This window comes from Rana temporaria, chromosome 9 (assembly GCF_905171775.1).
Source record: "Rana temporaria chromosome 9, aRanTem1.1, whole genome shotgun sequence".
Classification (NCBI taxonomy): Eukaryota; Metazoa; Chordata; class Amphibia; order Anura; family Ranidae; genus Rana; species Rana temporaria.
Window position 1 is genome coordinate 125,075,803 of NC_053497.1, and position 15,641 is coordinate 125,091,443.

The 15,641-nt window shown below is 46.1% G+C and overlaps 1 protein-coding gene across 2 annotated transcripts in view; it reads right to left on the reverse strand.

The window, feature by feature from the left end:
* Positions 1 to 15,641, reverse strand: part of DDX31 (DEAD-box helicase 31) — a 126,127-nt gene that overhangs the window by 17,821 nt on the left and 92,665 nt on the right. For both annotated transcript variants that reach the window (XM_040324423.1, XM_040324422.1), the window contains exon 19: positions 2,890 to 3,070. In XM_040324423.1, the coding sequence (XP_040180357.1) occupies positions 2,890 to 3,070 (181 nt within the window). The remainder of the gene's footprint in view (positions 1 to 2,889; positions 3,071 to 15,641) is intronic.

The following is a 15,641-nucleotide window of genomic DNA, read 5'->3' on the forward strand; positions in this document are numbered from 1 at the left end:
ACAATTAGCATATATCATAGAGCCTTTAAATTACAGGCTGGTATTTCAATTAAATCTCTTCAAAACCTCAGTACAAGAGTGCCCCGGGATCTGGGTGGTAGTGAAGACCTCTACAGGAGGGACAGAATACTAGAGTGTCCCAGGATCTGGGTGGTAGTGAAGACCTCTACAGGAGGGACAGAATACTAGAGTGTCCCAGTATCTGGGTGGTAGCAAAGGCCTCTACTGAAGAGACCGATACCGAGCATTTGCGCGAGTACTTGTTCTCGCACAATTGCTCCCGATGCTTCACCCGGGAAGAGAGAGAGAGAGAGGAAGCGTGTAACAGGAAGTCAGAGGGCGGAGTCAGCAGGCAGAGCAAAGAGCGAGTCCTCGTGCAAGTAAGCTAAAAGGGGTGCAGGGCGCAGCTGCATCATCCATCGGGATCATTGACCAGGGCCGTCACATTTGGCAAGTAAAGTGACGCTATGTGTTACCTTCAGGGCTTGAACACCCAGACGCCCATCTTGGTACACCCTGAACTCAGCCACATTAAGCCAGCAGCAGGCATCTTGTTACACTCAGCCCATACAGTTTGGGCTGGGTGTAACAAGATGTCCGCTACTGCTTTTATGCAGCCGAGTGCAGGGTGTATCAAGATGGGCGCCGTAGGCAGCATAGTAAAATATTTCATTTTTTTTTCCTCTCATGTAATTTATTTAAAGTGCCAGATATCAGTACCAGCCACCTGTAAGTGCCAGCCGTCAGTGTCCAGCCGTCAGTGTCCAGCCATCAATCAGTGCTCAACAGTCAGTGGTCATCCGTCAGTGCCCATGCATCAGTGCTACTGCCAGCCATGAGTCAGTGCCAGACACCTATCAGTGCTCCTCAGTGCTACCTATCAGTGCACTGCTCACCAATGCTGAATCAGTGCCACTTATCAGTGCTCATCAATCAGTGCCAGGCATCAGTGTGTGCCACCTATCAGTGCCACTGCCAGCCATCAGTCCCAGTCAGTGCCACCTTTTAGTGCCCATCAGTCAGTGCCATCTATAAGTGCTAGACATCAATGCGTCACTGTCACATGACATTAAAAAAAGTATTGGTAATCGATATGGGCGAATACTTAAAAAAAAAGTATCGGTACTTATACTCGGTATTAAAAAAGTGGCATCTGTACAACCCTACTTAAAGCCCAACTGTTAGCACACATATTTTTTTATTTATATATCTGTATTGTGGTTTGTTATAATTGTTATGATTTTTAACTAATTCAACTCACTTAGAATTCCTTAGGAAAACGTTTTATCTCAATGAAAAAGCTCTTCCTGCTCTCCCACTCCGGTGCTCTGTGTTGGCCATAGGTGAGCATTGGTCATCCCCCTTGTCACACTGACTTGTATTATAGCGGAAGAGAGGGGGTGTGTCTGACCAGGTTTATTACACTAAGTTAACTGGGTGGCATAGTTAAATTCTTAAGCCTATTGAACTGTGCAGTTATGTCCAAAGCAGAGCTCCGTCTGAAAAAAAGGAAATTAAAAGTCAGCAGCTACAAATACTGTAGCTGCTGACTTTTATATATAAGGACACTTACCTGTCCAGGGATCCCGCAATGTTGGCACCGCAAGCCGATTTGTCCATCAGCTTCAGGTGCAGGTGCTGGCATTCCAAGTAAGGGAAACTTCTGGCGGTGAACTATGCAATCCTTACAAGTAGCTTAGGGCTATTTCTGTACCTACAGACTATAGGAACCTAGGCTGATTTATGCTTGTATCTGAGCGTCACCGGTGGATATTTCATATCTGATGACATTGGATGGACTGCATATATACTTTCATGTATTGATGGCACTTACCATGCAGTGACGCTACTTTCCATAGGATTATCTGTGTGTTGGTCGTGTACTGCATTAGCCCATTGTGGCTCTAAGGTGCAGTATTACCACAAACAAGCTGTCTGGTGATGATTGGGTCCTTTATTTCATATGGACTATCGGTTCCATTAGAGTGCAGGTGCTCATATCAGGAGTTCCATCAGCTTTAGGGGGGTCCAGTTTATACAGTCACCTCTGTCTCAGCTTCCAATGGGAGGGCTATAGTGGCACCCCTTGTAATTTCTATTACATAGATCGGGCTCCCAGGTCCATACCTTATTTTCACAGTGCTTTGACTTGGGCAGGTATTAAAAAAAGCTAGTTGACATCTGTAATAAATGCTTCTCAAAACCCAGATGCCCATTGTGCTAACAGTTTTAGAAGGCCATCAAGGGCTTGCAGAATATATAAAAAAATGCGTGTCAGTGACTAAGGCCCCTTTCACACTGGGGCAGGAGCAGTGTCGGTGGTAAAGCACCGCTATTTTTAGCGGCGCTTTACTGCCAATTTTGCTGGGCTATTCACCCACTAGCGGGGTGGTTTTACCCCACGGTAGCAGCCGAGAAAGGGTTAAAACCACCCGCAATGCGCCTCCGCAGGTGGTATGGCCACGCTGTCCCACCGATTTCAATGGGCGGGAGCGGTATACACACCGCTCCAAAGATGCGGCTAGCAGGACTGGAGAAACAGCAGCAGCTGTTTAGGGTCGGTTTGCAGGTGCTATTTTTAGCGCAATAGCGCCTGCAAACCGCTTAAGTGTTAAAGGGGTCGAATAAACACATTAGGTCTTTAGTAATCTCTAATAAGAGAATTCTGCCTTAACTACAGTATGCCTAAAATGTTGACACTTTTGAGAAAATTAACCATTGGCCTCCTGGGAAAAAGTATGTATTTTTGGAGCAAAGGAACCAATTCGATTCTCCCTTCCTTTAATTATTTTTTTTTTTTTTAGCAAATGAATGGAAAAAAATAATTGAATGCACTGCACAGCATTGTTCTTTAACAAATTATTTACATCCAGAATTCTCAATTCTCACCTTTTGTGCTGGTCTTTTTTGTACTTCTTTGAACTTCCAGCTAGCTGCTTGCTGAGTTTGTGTGGTGCATCTCTCAGGCCAAAACTCTTGGCTACGTGGCCCAGGTGGAGAGAACGGACATGGAAGATGTGCTTTAGGTTCTTAGGATATGTTGCATAAGAACGAATATAGGACTGCAGTGCTGGGAAGAAAAAAAATGGTAAAATAGGTATTAAATGCTGAGACATGATCAAAATACATAAACAAATTGCAAGGTGTTATCTCCAACGTTATTGAATAAACAATGCAAGCAGCAAAAAATTACGCGTGGAAAAATAGGTTAACCAATCGGAATTCACTTAACTGAAGTCACACTAATACAAGATGGATGCTGATGTGTTGATAAGTATAACAATTTGTTTCCTTGCTCTCTTTTCATGAATAAGCCAGAACAGTAACCAAGTACTTTCACAAAAAAAGCCTTCAAAATTGAAAGATACATTTTGCCATCAATGGATGTTGTATTGTTCTATGTGGATACAGACATTTTCACAATGTGTTTTCTATGTGCTTCTTTGTACAAGGCTTAACTTCTGATCCACTGCTCTACCATGGTCTTCTCCACTAACCAGTCTTCCACAATAGAACTATACCATGCCGTTCTTCACTGAACAATCTTCCACTATAGGGCTATATCAAGCCTTTCTCCAATAAACAATCCTCCACCACAGAACTATATCACACCCATCTCCACTGAAAAATCATCCACAACAAAACCATACCAAGCCGATCTCCACTCAACAGCCCTACATAAGAGAGCTATACCACACCCTTCTCCACTAAACCATTTTCCACTATGGAGCTATACCACACCCTTCTCCACTAAACTATTTTCCACCATAGAGCTATACCACGCCCTTCTCCACTAAACCATTTTCCACCATAGAGCTATACCACACCCTTCTCCACTAAACCATTTTCCACCATAGAGCTATACCACACCCTTCTCCACTAAACCATTTTCCACCATAGAGTATACCACTCCCTTCTCCACTTAACAATCCTCCACTATAGAGCTACCACTCCCTTCCCCATTGAAAAATCCTTTCACTGCATTCTCTACTGATCAATCTTTCACCATAGAGCTATACTACTCCCTTCTTCACTGAACAATCCTCTGCCATAGGGCCATACCACATCATCTTCCCCTGAACAATCCTCCACTATAAAGCTATACCAAACCCTCCTATACTGAACAATTCTTCCCTGTAGAGTTGTACCATGTTCTTCTTCACTGAACAATCCTCCACCATAGAGCTATACCACACCCTTCTCCATGGAACAATCCTCCACCATAGAGCTATACTACACTCTTCTCCATGGAACAATCCTCCACCATAGAGCTATACTACACTCTTCTGTATAGAACAATACTCCACCACAGAGCTAGATCACTCCCCTCTGCATTGAATAATTCTCCACCACAGAACTTCACCACACCCTTTTCCACTCAACAATCCACCACAGAACTATACTTTTCCTTCTGCACTGAACAATCTTCCCATTTTTATCTTCATTGAAAAATCTTCCACCATAAAGTTACACCATGACCTTCTTGAGTAAACAACCCTCCACCATAGAGCTAAACTACTTTCTTCTCAACTTCACATTCCTCTACCATAGAGCTATACCACACCCTTCTCCACTAAACCATTTTCTAATATAGAGCTATACCACACCCTTCTCCACTAAACCATTTTCTAATATAGAGCTATACCACACCCTTCTCCACTAAACCATTTTCTAATATAGAGCTATACCACACCCTTCTCCACTAAACTATTTTCCACCATAGAGCTATACCACACCCTTCTCCACTAAACCATTTTCCACCATAGAGCTATACCACACCCTTCTCCACTAAACTATTTTCCACCATAGAGCTATACCACACCCTTCTCTACTAAACCATTTTCCACCATAGAGCTATACTACACTCTTCGGTATGGAACAATCCTCCACCACAGAGCTATATCACTCCCCTCTGCATTGAATAATTCTCCACCACAGAACTCTACCACACCCTTTTCTACTCAACAATCCACCACAGAACTATACTTTTCCTTCTGCACTGAACAACCTTCCCATTTTTATCTCCATTAAACAATCTTCCACCATAAAGTTACACCATGACCTTCTTGACTAAACATCCCTCCACCATAGAGCTAAACGACTTCCTTCTCGACTTCACATTCCTCTACCAGAGAGCTATACCACACCCTTCTCCAATAAACCACCCTCAACCATAAAGCTTTACTATGTCCTTCTCCCCTGACCAATCCTCCTCCAAAAAGGGTTCTACTTAACCCATCTCCACTACAGAGCTATGTCATGGCTTTTCCATTAAACAATCATCCTACGTGCCCTTCTCCATTGACCAGTCCAACAGAAGAGCTTCAGAAAGCAACAAAGTAAAGCTCTGAGGGCCTGAATGAAAGTTGAATAACAGACAAAAAGATGAAGACACAAAAGATAAAAGAAGGTCTTAACCTACTGACACACACCCAATGGCAGCCATTCATTCATCATAATTAATGCGCTAAAGATCTTCCTAGTAAACAGCTGTTATGCAAATTTGTATGCTGATGTCAATGGCAGAGGTTGGGCATAGTGTCAAAACATCAGTTAATTTTGTTGAAAACAATAGTAGATGGCTGTGAAAATCCACCTGTGCTTGGCAAGGACCTAGGGCCTAGACATAGGAACATTCCTCTACTGCAATGTTTATCATCGCAGTCCTCAAGTACCCCCAACAGGTCATGTTTTCAGCCTCACCATTATTTTGCACAGGTGATTTGATCAGTTTCATTGCCTTAGTAATTGCCACAGCCGTTTCATCTGAGGGAAATCCTGAAAACATGTCCTGTTTGGGGGTACTTGAGGAATGGGGTTGAGAAACATTGCTCTATTGGACTGTCATATGACGTCCAGCAGGATAACACCCACTGTGCGCCCGTGGGGGTCTGCATTGCGGTGATCAGTGGTGCGGTGCGTCAGTCTGACACACCGCTACACCGATCTCAGTAAAGATCCTCAGACGGAGGCTCTTTACCACGTAATATGCCGTGTCCATTCACGACTGATCACGATGTAAACAGGAAGAGCCGCTGATCGGCTTTTCCTCACTCGCGTCTGACAGACGCAAGTAGAGGAGAGCCGTTCGGCGGCACTCTTGACAGGGGGGGTCTGTGCTGATTGTCTATCAGCGCAGCTCCCCCGTGGATGCCCACACTGGACCACCAGGGAAGATGCCAGAACCACCAGGGAAGCCCCCAACATGTGGATGGCCAGGTATGTACCCCATGGTCAGCCACATATAAGTGGCACTGACTGGCAACATTATGGACCAGTACAGACAAGTGATGCACAGCAATGCCACCCATTAGTGCCCATCTATCAGTGACCATCAGTGCCCATCTGTGCCACCTATCAGTGCCACCCATAAGTACCCATCAGTGCCGCCTATGAGTGCCGATCAGTGCCGCATACCAGTGCCACCTATCAGTGCCCATCATAGCCGCCTATCAGTGCCCATCATTGCCGCCTATCAGTGCCACCTCATTGGTGCCCCCTTATCAGTGCCCAACATTGAAGAAGAAAACTTACTTATTTACAAAAAAAAACAAAGAAAAACATATTTTGGTATGTGTCGATGACATCAGATTTGAGAGGCTTCTGAGATCATTCAAAATTAATTGACAGGTGCATTTGACCTGCTTTATTCAGGTTTTGCCCTCCCATAGGCATGTATGAAAATGCAAATCCCATCTGAATCAAACAAAAGCCTGTCGACACAAGTGTTCCCATTGGAATATTTTTACACTTTCTTAATGGTGACAACTGTAAAATATTGGATTTCCCATCCCAATGTCCTGGTAACAATGGTCACACCAGGACGAACAGAAGGGATACATTTCCCTAGTAGAGACACAGATAACAATAAAAACCTGAGAGAGATGGTAACTCTTCCAACTCCTAAGCTAAATAAATGTTTTGGCCTTAGATACACTTCAAAGTTTATGTCGGGACAAAAAAATACAAAAAAAAAAATCTACCTGCTGGACTAGTGAACTTATAGAAACATATATAACTATATTTTTGAGTGCAGCACTTCACTTTTTATTTTTTATCACTATTTATATTCAACATTATTTCAATTGTACTTTTTGGGAGTAGCGCGGATTGATCTGTTGCCTTATTATCGGACTAGTGAACTTCACTTATCCTCCACTCCTCTCCCCCTCTCTACATGCATAAACCGATTTATTTTCCAGGAATACAATGCTGCTGTCTTGACTAGCAAGAGCTTGCTCACTTTTAGGTAGATTCAGGTACGAAGGCTTAAACTTGCGGCGGCGTAGCTTAGCCTGTTTAGGCTACGCCGCCGTAAGTTAGCTAGGCAAGTACATGATTCTCAATGTACTTGCCTGCTAATATACGGCGGTGTAGCCTAAAGCGGGCGGGCGTAAGGGCGCCGAATTTAAATGTGTTGGAGGGGGGCGTGTTTGATGGTAATAAGGCTTGACCTCATGTTTTTTACGTTTTTTTTTATTTCCCAGTGTGCATTGCGGCTAAGTATGCCGCACGGGCCTATTGATTTCGACGTGGACGTAAACGACGTAAATCCCGATTCACGGACGACTTACGCAAACGACGTAAAAAATTTGAATCTCGCGGCGGGAACGGCGGCCATACTTTAACATTGTTAATACACCTAATAGGTGAAATAACTTTAGGCCTGCTAATGCCTTACGGAAGCGGCGTAAAACTACTGCGGCGGCCGGGCGTACGTTCGTGAATCGGCGTAAACTCATTTACATATTCTACGCCGACCGCAATGGAAGCACCACCAAGCGGCCATCCGAAAAGTTGCAACCTAAGATAGGACGGCGCAAGCCGTCTTATCTTAGATATGTTTAAGCGTATCTCTGTTTGAGCATACGCTTAAACATAAGTCAGCGTAGATTCCGAGTTAGGTCGACTTATCTACTGATAAGTCGGCCTAACTCTACCTGAATCTACCTAACTGTATGTAGGGAAAAGGCTCTTGGGAGATGTAGCTATGGGCGCGTGCCTGCATTACTATTAGCGGAGCCCCCAGCAGCTGGCCCAGCAAATAATTTCCAATTCTGTCAATGACATCACAGGGAGTAATAAAAGTAATTTCTTGCTACAAGAACAAAGTTCTGGAATATGCTCCAGAGGAGAAGGAGGTCATGCCTGGACATAGTGGTGTTACTTAATGGACCAGTAGGTAATGCAGCTTCCTATATTGCGTAATAATTTCCCACTTCAGCCAAGTTTGGTCCACTTCTATTTTCAGCTGTTCAGAGATTCCTGGAGACTTTACATCTGTCAGTCTCTAAAATGACACTTTTCTCTTTCATTACTGTTCATAAGCGGCAATAACCAGCAGCGGGAGAGAAAGATTAATCCTGATCTGGCGATAAGCTCCCTTCATCTGAGTGCGGAAGAGAGAGCTTAGAACAAAGTGCTGCAGCCTTGGACATTTAGGGTTACTCTCAGTCTACAGAGGTCAGGATGCCATAAAGGACGACTGAGTTACTAGCTCTGTAACCATCAATGATAAAAACACTCTATAAATTACTTTGGAATACAGCTGGATTAAAACGCCTGCAAGAAGGGTGAAAGACGAGAATTCACTGAAATAAGTGCCACAAAGTCTACATAAGCCAAGCACCGCTTACCAAGCATCTCTGATCATTTGTAAAAAAACACTTATAGCCAGATTCAAAGAGATTTACGCCGGTGAATCAGTAGATACGCCGACGTAACTTGGAATCTACGCCGTCCTAAATTTAAGCGTATTCTGGAAACCAGATACGCTTAAATTAGGCTAAGGTACGAGTGGCGTAAGTCTCCTACGCCGTCGTATCTTAGGGTGCAATATTTAGGCTGGCCGCTAGGTGGCGCTTCCGTTGAGTTCGGCGTAGAATATGTAAATGCCTAGATACGCCGATTAACGAACGTAGGTGCGCCCGTCGCAGTAAAGACACGCCGTTTCCGTAAGAGTTACGCCGCGTAAAGATAAAGCTGCCCCCTAGGTGGCCTAGTCAATGTTAAGTATGGCCTTCGTTCCCGCGTCGAAATTTGAAACATTTACGTTGTTTGCGTGAATGGTGCTGGACGTCATTTACGTTCACGTTGAAACCAATACGTCCTTGCGGCGTACTTTGAAGCAATGCACACTGGGATATGTACACGGACGGCGCATGCGCCGTTCGTAAAAAACGTCAATCACGTTGAGTCACGAGTAATTTACATAAAACATGCGCCCCCATCCTCATTTGAATTAGGCGCGCTTACGCCGGCCACATTTACGCTACGCCGCCGTAAGTTAGGAGGCAAGTGCTTTGTGAATACAGTACTTGCCTCACTTACTTACGGCGACGTAGCGTAAATACGATACGCCGCCGGAAAGATGCGCCCAGCTACCTGAATCTGGCCATTACAATATAGTGAAAATGATCCTGAAATATGACCAAATTCTTATCTTTTATGATGAAGGAAGAATTCACTGGGTTAGCGGTCATATTTTGTAATTTAGAAGAGAATATGGTGATGAAACCACAGCCCCGCTTTAATATACATTTAAAAAGTAATGGATAACCAGTTTTGGATAAAGTAGGGACTGGTTAAAGCCCCTGTGAGGTTTTTTTTCTGTGTCCCATTGCACAGTTTTTCCTTTACTTCTTGATCTAAAGAGGCAACCGGAAGTGAGAAGTAAAAAAAATTAAGGGAATTCCCCAATTACACAATTGTTAAAGGGGTTGTAAAGGTAAAAAAAAAAATTCCCTAAATCGCTTCCTTGTTCTTCTGTCTGTAACTCCACACAGTAATGTGAGGCTTTTTCCCTGGTGGGGAGTGTCGTGCTCGCCCCCTCCCTTGTACTACAGGGAGTCAGGACGCTCTCTATGTTGCAGATAGAGAAAAAAGCTGTGTGTTAGTGGGCGTCCTGACTCTCCTGTAGTCCAAGGGAGGGGCGAGCAGGACACTCCACACCAGGGAGAAAGCCTTGCATTACTGTGTGGAGTTAAAGACAGAAGAACAGGAAGTGAGGAATTCTCAGAAGAAATAAGGACATTTAAAAGCAAAATCAAAGGATGAGGTAAGTGAAGGAGGACTGCACTAAGGTAAAGGAAGCTATTTAGGATTTTTTTTTTTTTTACCTTTACAACCCCGTTAATAAAACAGATGCCCCACTGGAGGAGCTACCACTTTATTTCTAATGGCGTCTACAACATATTCACCACTACTTTCTGTTTTGGTGGATAAAGCGGAAGTAAACCCATGGATGAAACATTTACATTTCCAGCACATGTCTCTCTGGTTGTGCTCTCAACCAAACTGTCAAACTATCCAATGGCTGGTGTTATAACTGATCACATGTGCAGCACCATGGCAGTTAAAGAGTAAACAGAGGCCACGATGGCAGCTTCCTTGGCTGAAAATGATAGGAAGGTTTACTTCCACTTTAAAACAGTTGTAAAGGAAAATAAATTTTTTAGTGGTTCTCTCCTTGCTCCCTGCATTCACAGGACAATGGCAGTAGCGGGAACCTTTGGTACCAGCTGCTGTCAATCAAATCCTGTGAGAAGCAAGCCTGCAGGTGTACCCCCATAGGAAGCGGCCTTCTATGGCGGAACAGAAAAGGGATCCAAGAACGGCAGCAAGAGACCCCAGAAGAGAAGGTTTGGGGCCGCTATTGCACAGCACAGGCAAGTATAACGGGGGTTATCCTCAAAAGAGATACTCCGACTTAAGTGCTGTTCAGTCTGTGTGTAACTTTGGAAACGATCCTCAAAAGGCTTTTTCCAAAGTTAGACAGAAGATCCGGCATGTGTAATTGAATTACACTGCCGAATCTTAGGATGCAGTACCGCATCCGCCGCTGGGGGCATTTCGAGTCGAAATGCCGTTGCTAGTATGCAAATTAGCACTTAAGGCGATCCACAAAGCTTTCTAGCTTCCTTTTTGCGCCGTAAGTGTTATTTTGCAAGTGTAAAATTAGGGCTCGTTTTACAAAGTGTAAAGTTAGTCACACCTTGTAAAGGCCCATTCAAGCGACGGCATTTGGTATGCTTTCCCGAGGGAGAACTCCACGTCAATTTGTAAAAACAAAACCGGCATGGGTTCCCCCCCAGGAGCATACCAGGCCCTTAGGTCTGGTATGGGTTGTAAGGGGACCCCCCCTACGCCGAAAAATCGACGTAGGGGGTCCCCCTACAATCCATACCAGACCCGTATCCAAAGCACGCTACCCGGCCGGCCAGGAAGGGAGTGGGGACGAGCGAGCGCCCCCCCCCTCCTGAGCCGTGCCAGGCCGCATGCCCTCAACATGGGGGGGTTGGGTGCTCTGGGGCAGGGGGGCGCACTGCGGGCCCCCCCACCCCAGAGCACCCTGTCCCCATGTTGATGAGGACAGGACCTCTTCCCGACAACCCTTGCCATTGGTTGTCGGGGTCTGCGGGCGGGGGCTTATCGGAATCTGGGAGTCCCCTTTAATAAGGGGGCCCCCAGATACCGGCCCCCCACCCTAAGTGAATGGATATGGGGTACATCGTACCCCTATCCATTCACCTGGAGGCAAAAAGTAAAAGTTAATAAACACACAACACAAGGCTTTTTAAAATATTTTATTATTCTGCTCCGGACGCCCCCCCTGTCTTCGTTATTAGCTCAATTACCAGGGGGGGCTTCTTCTTCCACTCTCCGGGGGTCTTCTCCGCTCTCCGGGGGGGGTTTCTTCTTCCGCTCTCCGGGGGGGCTTCTCCGGACTCCGGGGGGGGCTTCTCCGTACTCCGGGGGGCTTCTTCCATCTTCTCCCCTCTTCCGCTCTTGACTCGGCGAACCCCGGTTCTTCTGCAGCTCTCCGGTGCCTTCTTCTTCAGCGCTGGCTGCCTGCTATGTTTGTGTGTTAGCTCGATTTCAAACAGGCAGCCAGCGCGGTCTTCTGTGACGCCAGGGTCTTCTGGTCTTCTGTTCTTCCGATGTTGCCTCGTCGCCTGTTGTCGCTGTAATGATGGAAGCGCGCCTTGCATCCCATTTATATAGGCATCACCGTCACATCATGCTCCGGCAGGTACCCACGTGGTGGGTGCACGTGGGTAGGCACCCACCACGTGGGTACCTACCGGAGCATGATGGGACGGTGATGCCTATATAAATGGGATGCAAGGCGCGCTTCCATCATTACAGCGACAACAGGCGACGAGGCAACATCGGAAGAACAGAAGACCAGAAGACCCTGGCGTCACAGAAGACCGCGCTGGCTGCCTGTTTGAAATCGAGCTAACACACAAACATAGCAGGCAGCCAGCGCTGAAGAAGAAGGCACCGGAGAGCTGCAGAAGAACCGGGGTTCGCCGAGTCAAGAGCGGAAGAGGGGAGAAGATGGAAGAAGCCCCCCGGAGTACGGAGAAGCCCCCCCCGGAGTCCGGAGAAGCCCCCCCCCGGAGAGCGGAAGAAGAAACCCCCCCCGGAGAGCGGAGAAGACCCCCGGAGAGCGGAAGAAGAAGCCCCCCCTGGTAATTGAGCTAATAACGAAGACAGGGGGGGCGTCCGGAGCAGAATAATAAAATATTTTAAAAAGCCTTGTGTTGTGTGTTTATTAACTTTTACTTTTTGCCTCCAGGTGAATGGATAGGGGTACGATGTACCCCATATCCATTCACTTAGGGTGGGGGGCCGGTATCTGGGGGCCCCCTTATTAAAGGGGACTCCCAGATTCCGATAAGCCTCCGCCCGCAGACCCCGACAACCAATGGCAAGGGTTGTCGGGAAGAGGTCCTGTCCTCATCAACATGGGGACAGGGTGCTCTGGGGTGGGGGGGCCCGCAGTGCGCCCCCCTGCCCCAGAGCACCCAACCCCCCCATGTTGAGGGCACGCGGCCTGGCACGGCTCAGGAGGGGGGGGGGGGCGCTCGCTCGTCCCCACTCCCTTCCTGGCCGGCCGGGGTAGCGTGCTTTGGATACGGGTCTGGTATGGATTGTAGGGGGACCCCCTACGTCAATTTTTCGGCGTGGGGGGGTCTCCTTACAACCCATGCCAGACCTAAGGGCCTGGTATGCTCCTGGGGGGTGAACCCATGCCGGTTTTTTCTTTGAAAATTGGCATGGAGTTCTCCCTCAGGAATGCATGCCGCTGTCATTTTTTTTTTTCCCCGACGCAACTTTAAGCCGTCGCGATCCTCAAAACTCGGCGTAACGTAACTTCGCGCATGCGCAGTACGGCCGGCGCGGGAGCGCGCCTCATTTAAATGGGACTCGCCCCATTTGAATAGGAACGCCTTGCGCCGGCGGAATTTTAGTTACACAGCCTGAAATTTCTAGATAAGTGCTTTGTGGATCAGGCACTTAGGTAGAAACTTTAAGGCAGTGTAACTTAAATTGGATTTTTTAAGTTACGTCAGGTTTTTGTGGATCTGGCCCAACATGTTTTCTGCACTTTCTCTATACTACGTGTGTCAAACACAAGGCTGAGTTCCTGCACCTATTCTTTGAGAAAAAACCCTACATAAATATATACTGATAGGTGGATTCAGAAAGACTTAGGCTGGCGTATCAGTAGATACGCCAGCCTAAGTCTGAATGTGCGGCGGCGCTAATTTAAGCGTATTCTGGTAACCAGATACGCTTAAATTAGGCTCAGATACGAGCGGCGTAAGTGTCTTACACTGTTGTATCCTAAAGTGTAATTTTTAGGCTGACCGCTAGGTGGCGCTTCTATTGCGGTCGGCGTAGAATATGTAAATCACTAGATACGCCTATTCACGAATGTACGCCCGGCCGACGCAGTACAGATACGCCGTTTACGTAACGCATTATCAGGCCTAAAGTTATTCCATCAAATAGCTGGAATAGTAATGTTAAGTATGGCCGTCGTTCCCGCGTCGAAATTTGAAAATTTTACGTCGTTTGCGTAAGTCGTCCATGAATAGGGATTTACGTAATTTACGTCCAAAACCAATAGGACCGTGCGGTGTACTTAGCATGCACGCGGGCGCCGTTCCAAAAAAACGTCAATCACGTCAGGTCAACCCAAATTAACATAAAACACGCCTCCTCAGCCTATTTTGAATTAGGCACGCTTACGCCCGCCGCATTTACGCTACGCCGCCGTAACTTAGCAGGCAAGTACTTTGTGAATCATGTACTTGCCTCGCTAACTTACAGCGGCGTAGTGTAAACACGATACACTACGCCGCCACAAGGATAAGCCTGCCTACCTGAATCTAGCTAATAGTCTTACAGGTGCAACTGCCACTTTGAGGGCAACCATTATGCTGATACGGCCTGCAATGAATTTGAGTTTGACACCCCTGTTCTATACCAATTGATTTATATGAAGAGATGTTGCCAGGCCAAATATGATAAAATCTGGTCAGCATGGTTAGACTCCGTTTGACCACTCTTCCTCTCAAACCAACACCACCAACCCATGCACCAGCCCCCCCCCCCCCCCCCCCCCCCCCCGTATTCTGTTCTTTTTTTTTTTTCCCTTCTCTCCGTCTGCTTTTACCTCATGAAACTCGAAAACCTATGTCTTGCAATGGTATACACTGGCAATTTATTGTTTATAATATGTCTCTGAACTATATTTTTGGATGGTTTATACAGAGTTTTCACTTCTATATTTAAAGTATATTGTGCTCATCTATGATACTTGAACTGTGGCACAACTTTTGATACTTTATGGTACTTTGAACTTCAAAATACCTTTATTAAGGTTTTCTACTGTTAAAGTGTAACATGTTTGAAATGAATAAAAACAAGTTAACTTTCACAACCGCTTTAAGGTCACCAGGAAAATTAAAGAGGGAAAATCTACTCAGTTGGGACACAAAAAGATTGATGGGGATTTTAATTATTCCCCAGTGTATCCAAAACCTAAAAATGGTCTTGGTTTATGCATACACTTTAACCTATACTTTATCAGTCAAGGAGTCTAATGCCGCGTACACACCATCACTTTATGTGAGGTAAAAAAACGTCATTTATTCGGAAGAGGGACAGTCCCTGAGAGAGCAGGACTGACCTCAGCCTTGAGACATGAGAAACATTAATAATTTACCGACCCTCAGAAACCCACTATGTAACTAACGCCCGTGAAGGGCGCTTTGGGACACCCCTGCCTGCGCAGCACCCCCCCTTCCCTCTCTTCTCCCTTCTCTTCCCTCTACTTCTCCCTATCTCTCCCCCTACACCCCCACTAAGCTTACACCCCATTCCCTTACAGAAAACTCGGAAAATGGAGGAGGAGGCTGGTTCTCCCGGGCCCTTAATCTTGATCCACGTCCACATATAGACGGGTACGCCCACTAAAAAGGGGAAAAAAAAAAACAGAGATCACCTGTCGGGACTACCCAGAGTAGACTACGGGGGAATAGATATGGTTCCCAGGCTTTTAGGCTCCTGTTGCCATCCTCGGAAGGCAGGGACCCTACAGAGACCAGTTACTGATAAGAGCCGAATGAGACGCCTTACCGTTATGTTGTCTTACTGTCTCCCTATGTTCATGTATTGATACTGATGACTCTGTTGGACTGTATGTATATGCTGTGGTCCGGTTCGGACCGGCCCCTCCACTTCTTTACAAATAAAATTTTGAGAAAAAACGTCATTTTTGTGAGGTAAAAAAATGACATTTTTGAAACTTCATTTTCAAAAACAACGTTTTTTGTGAGGTAAAA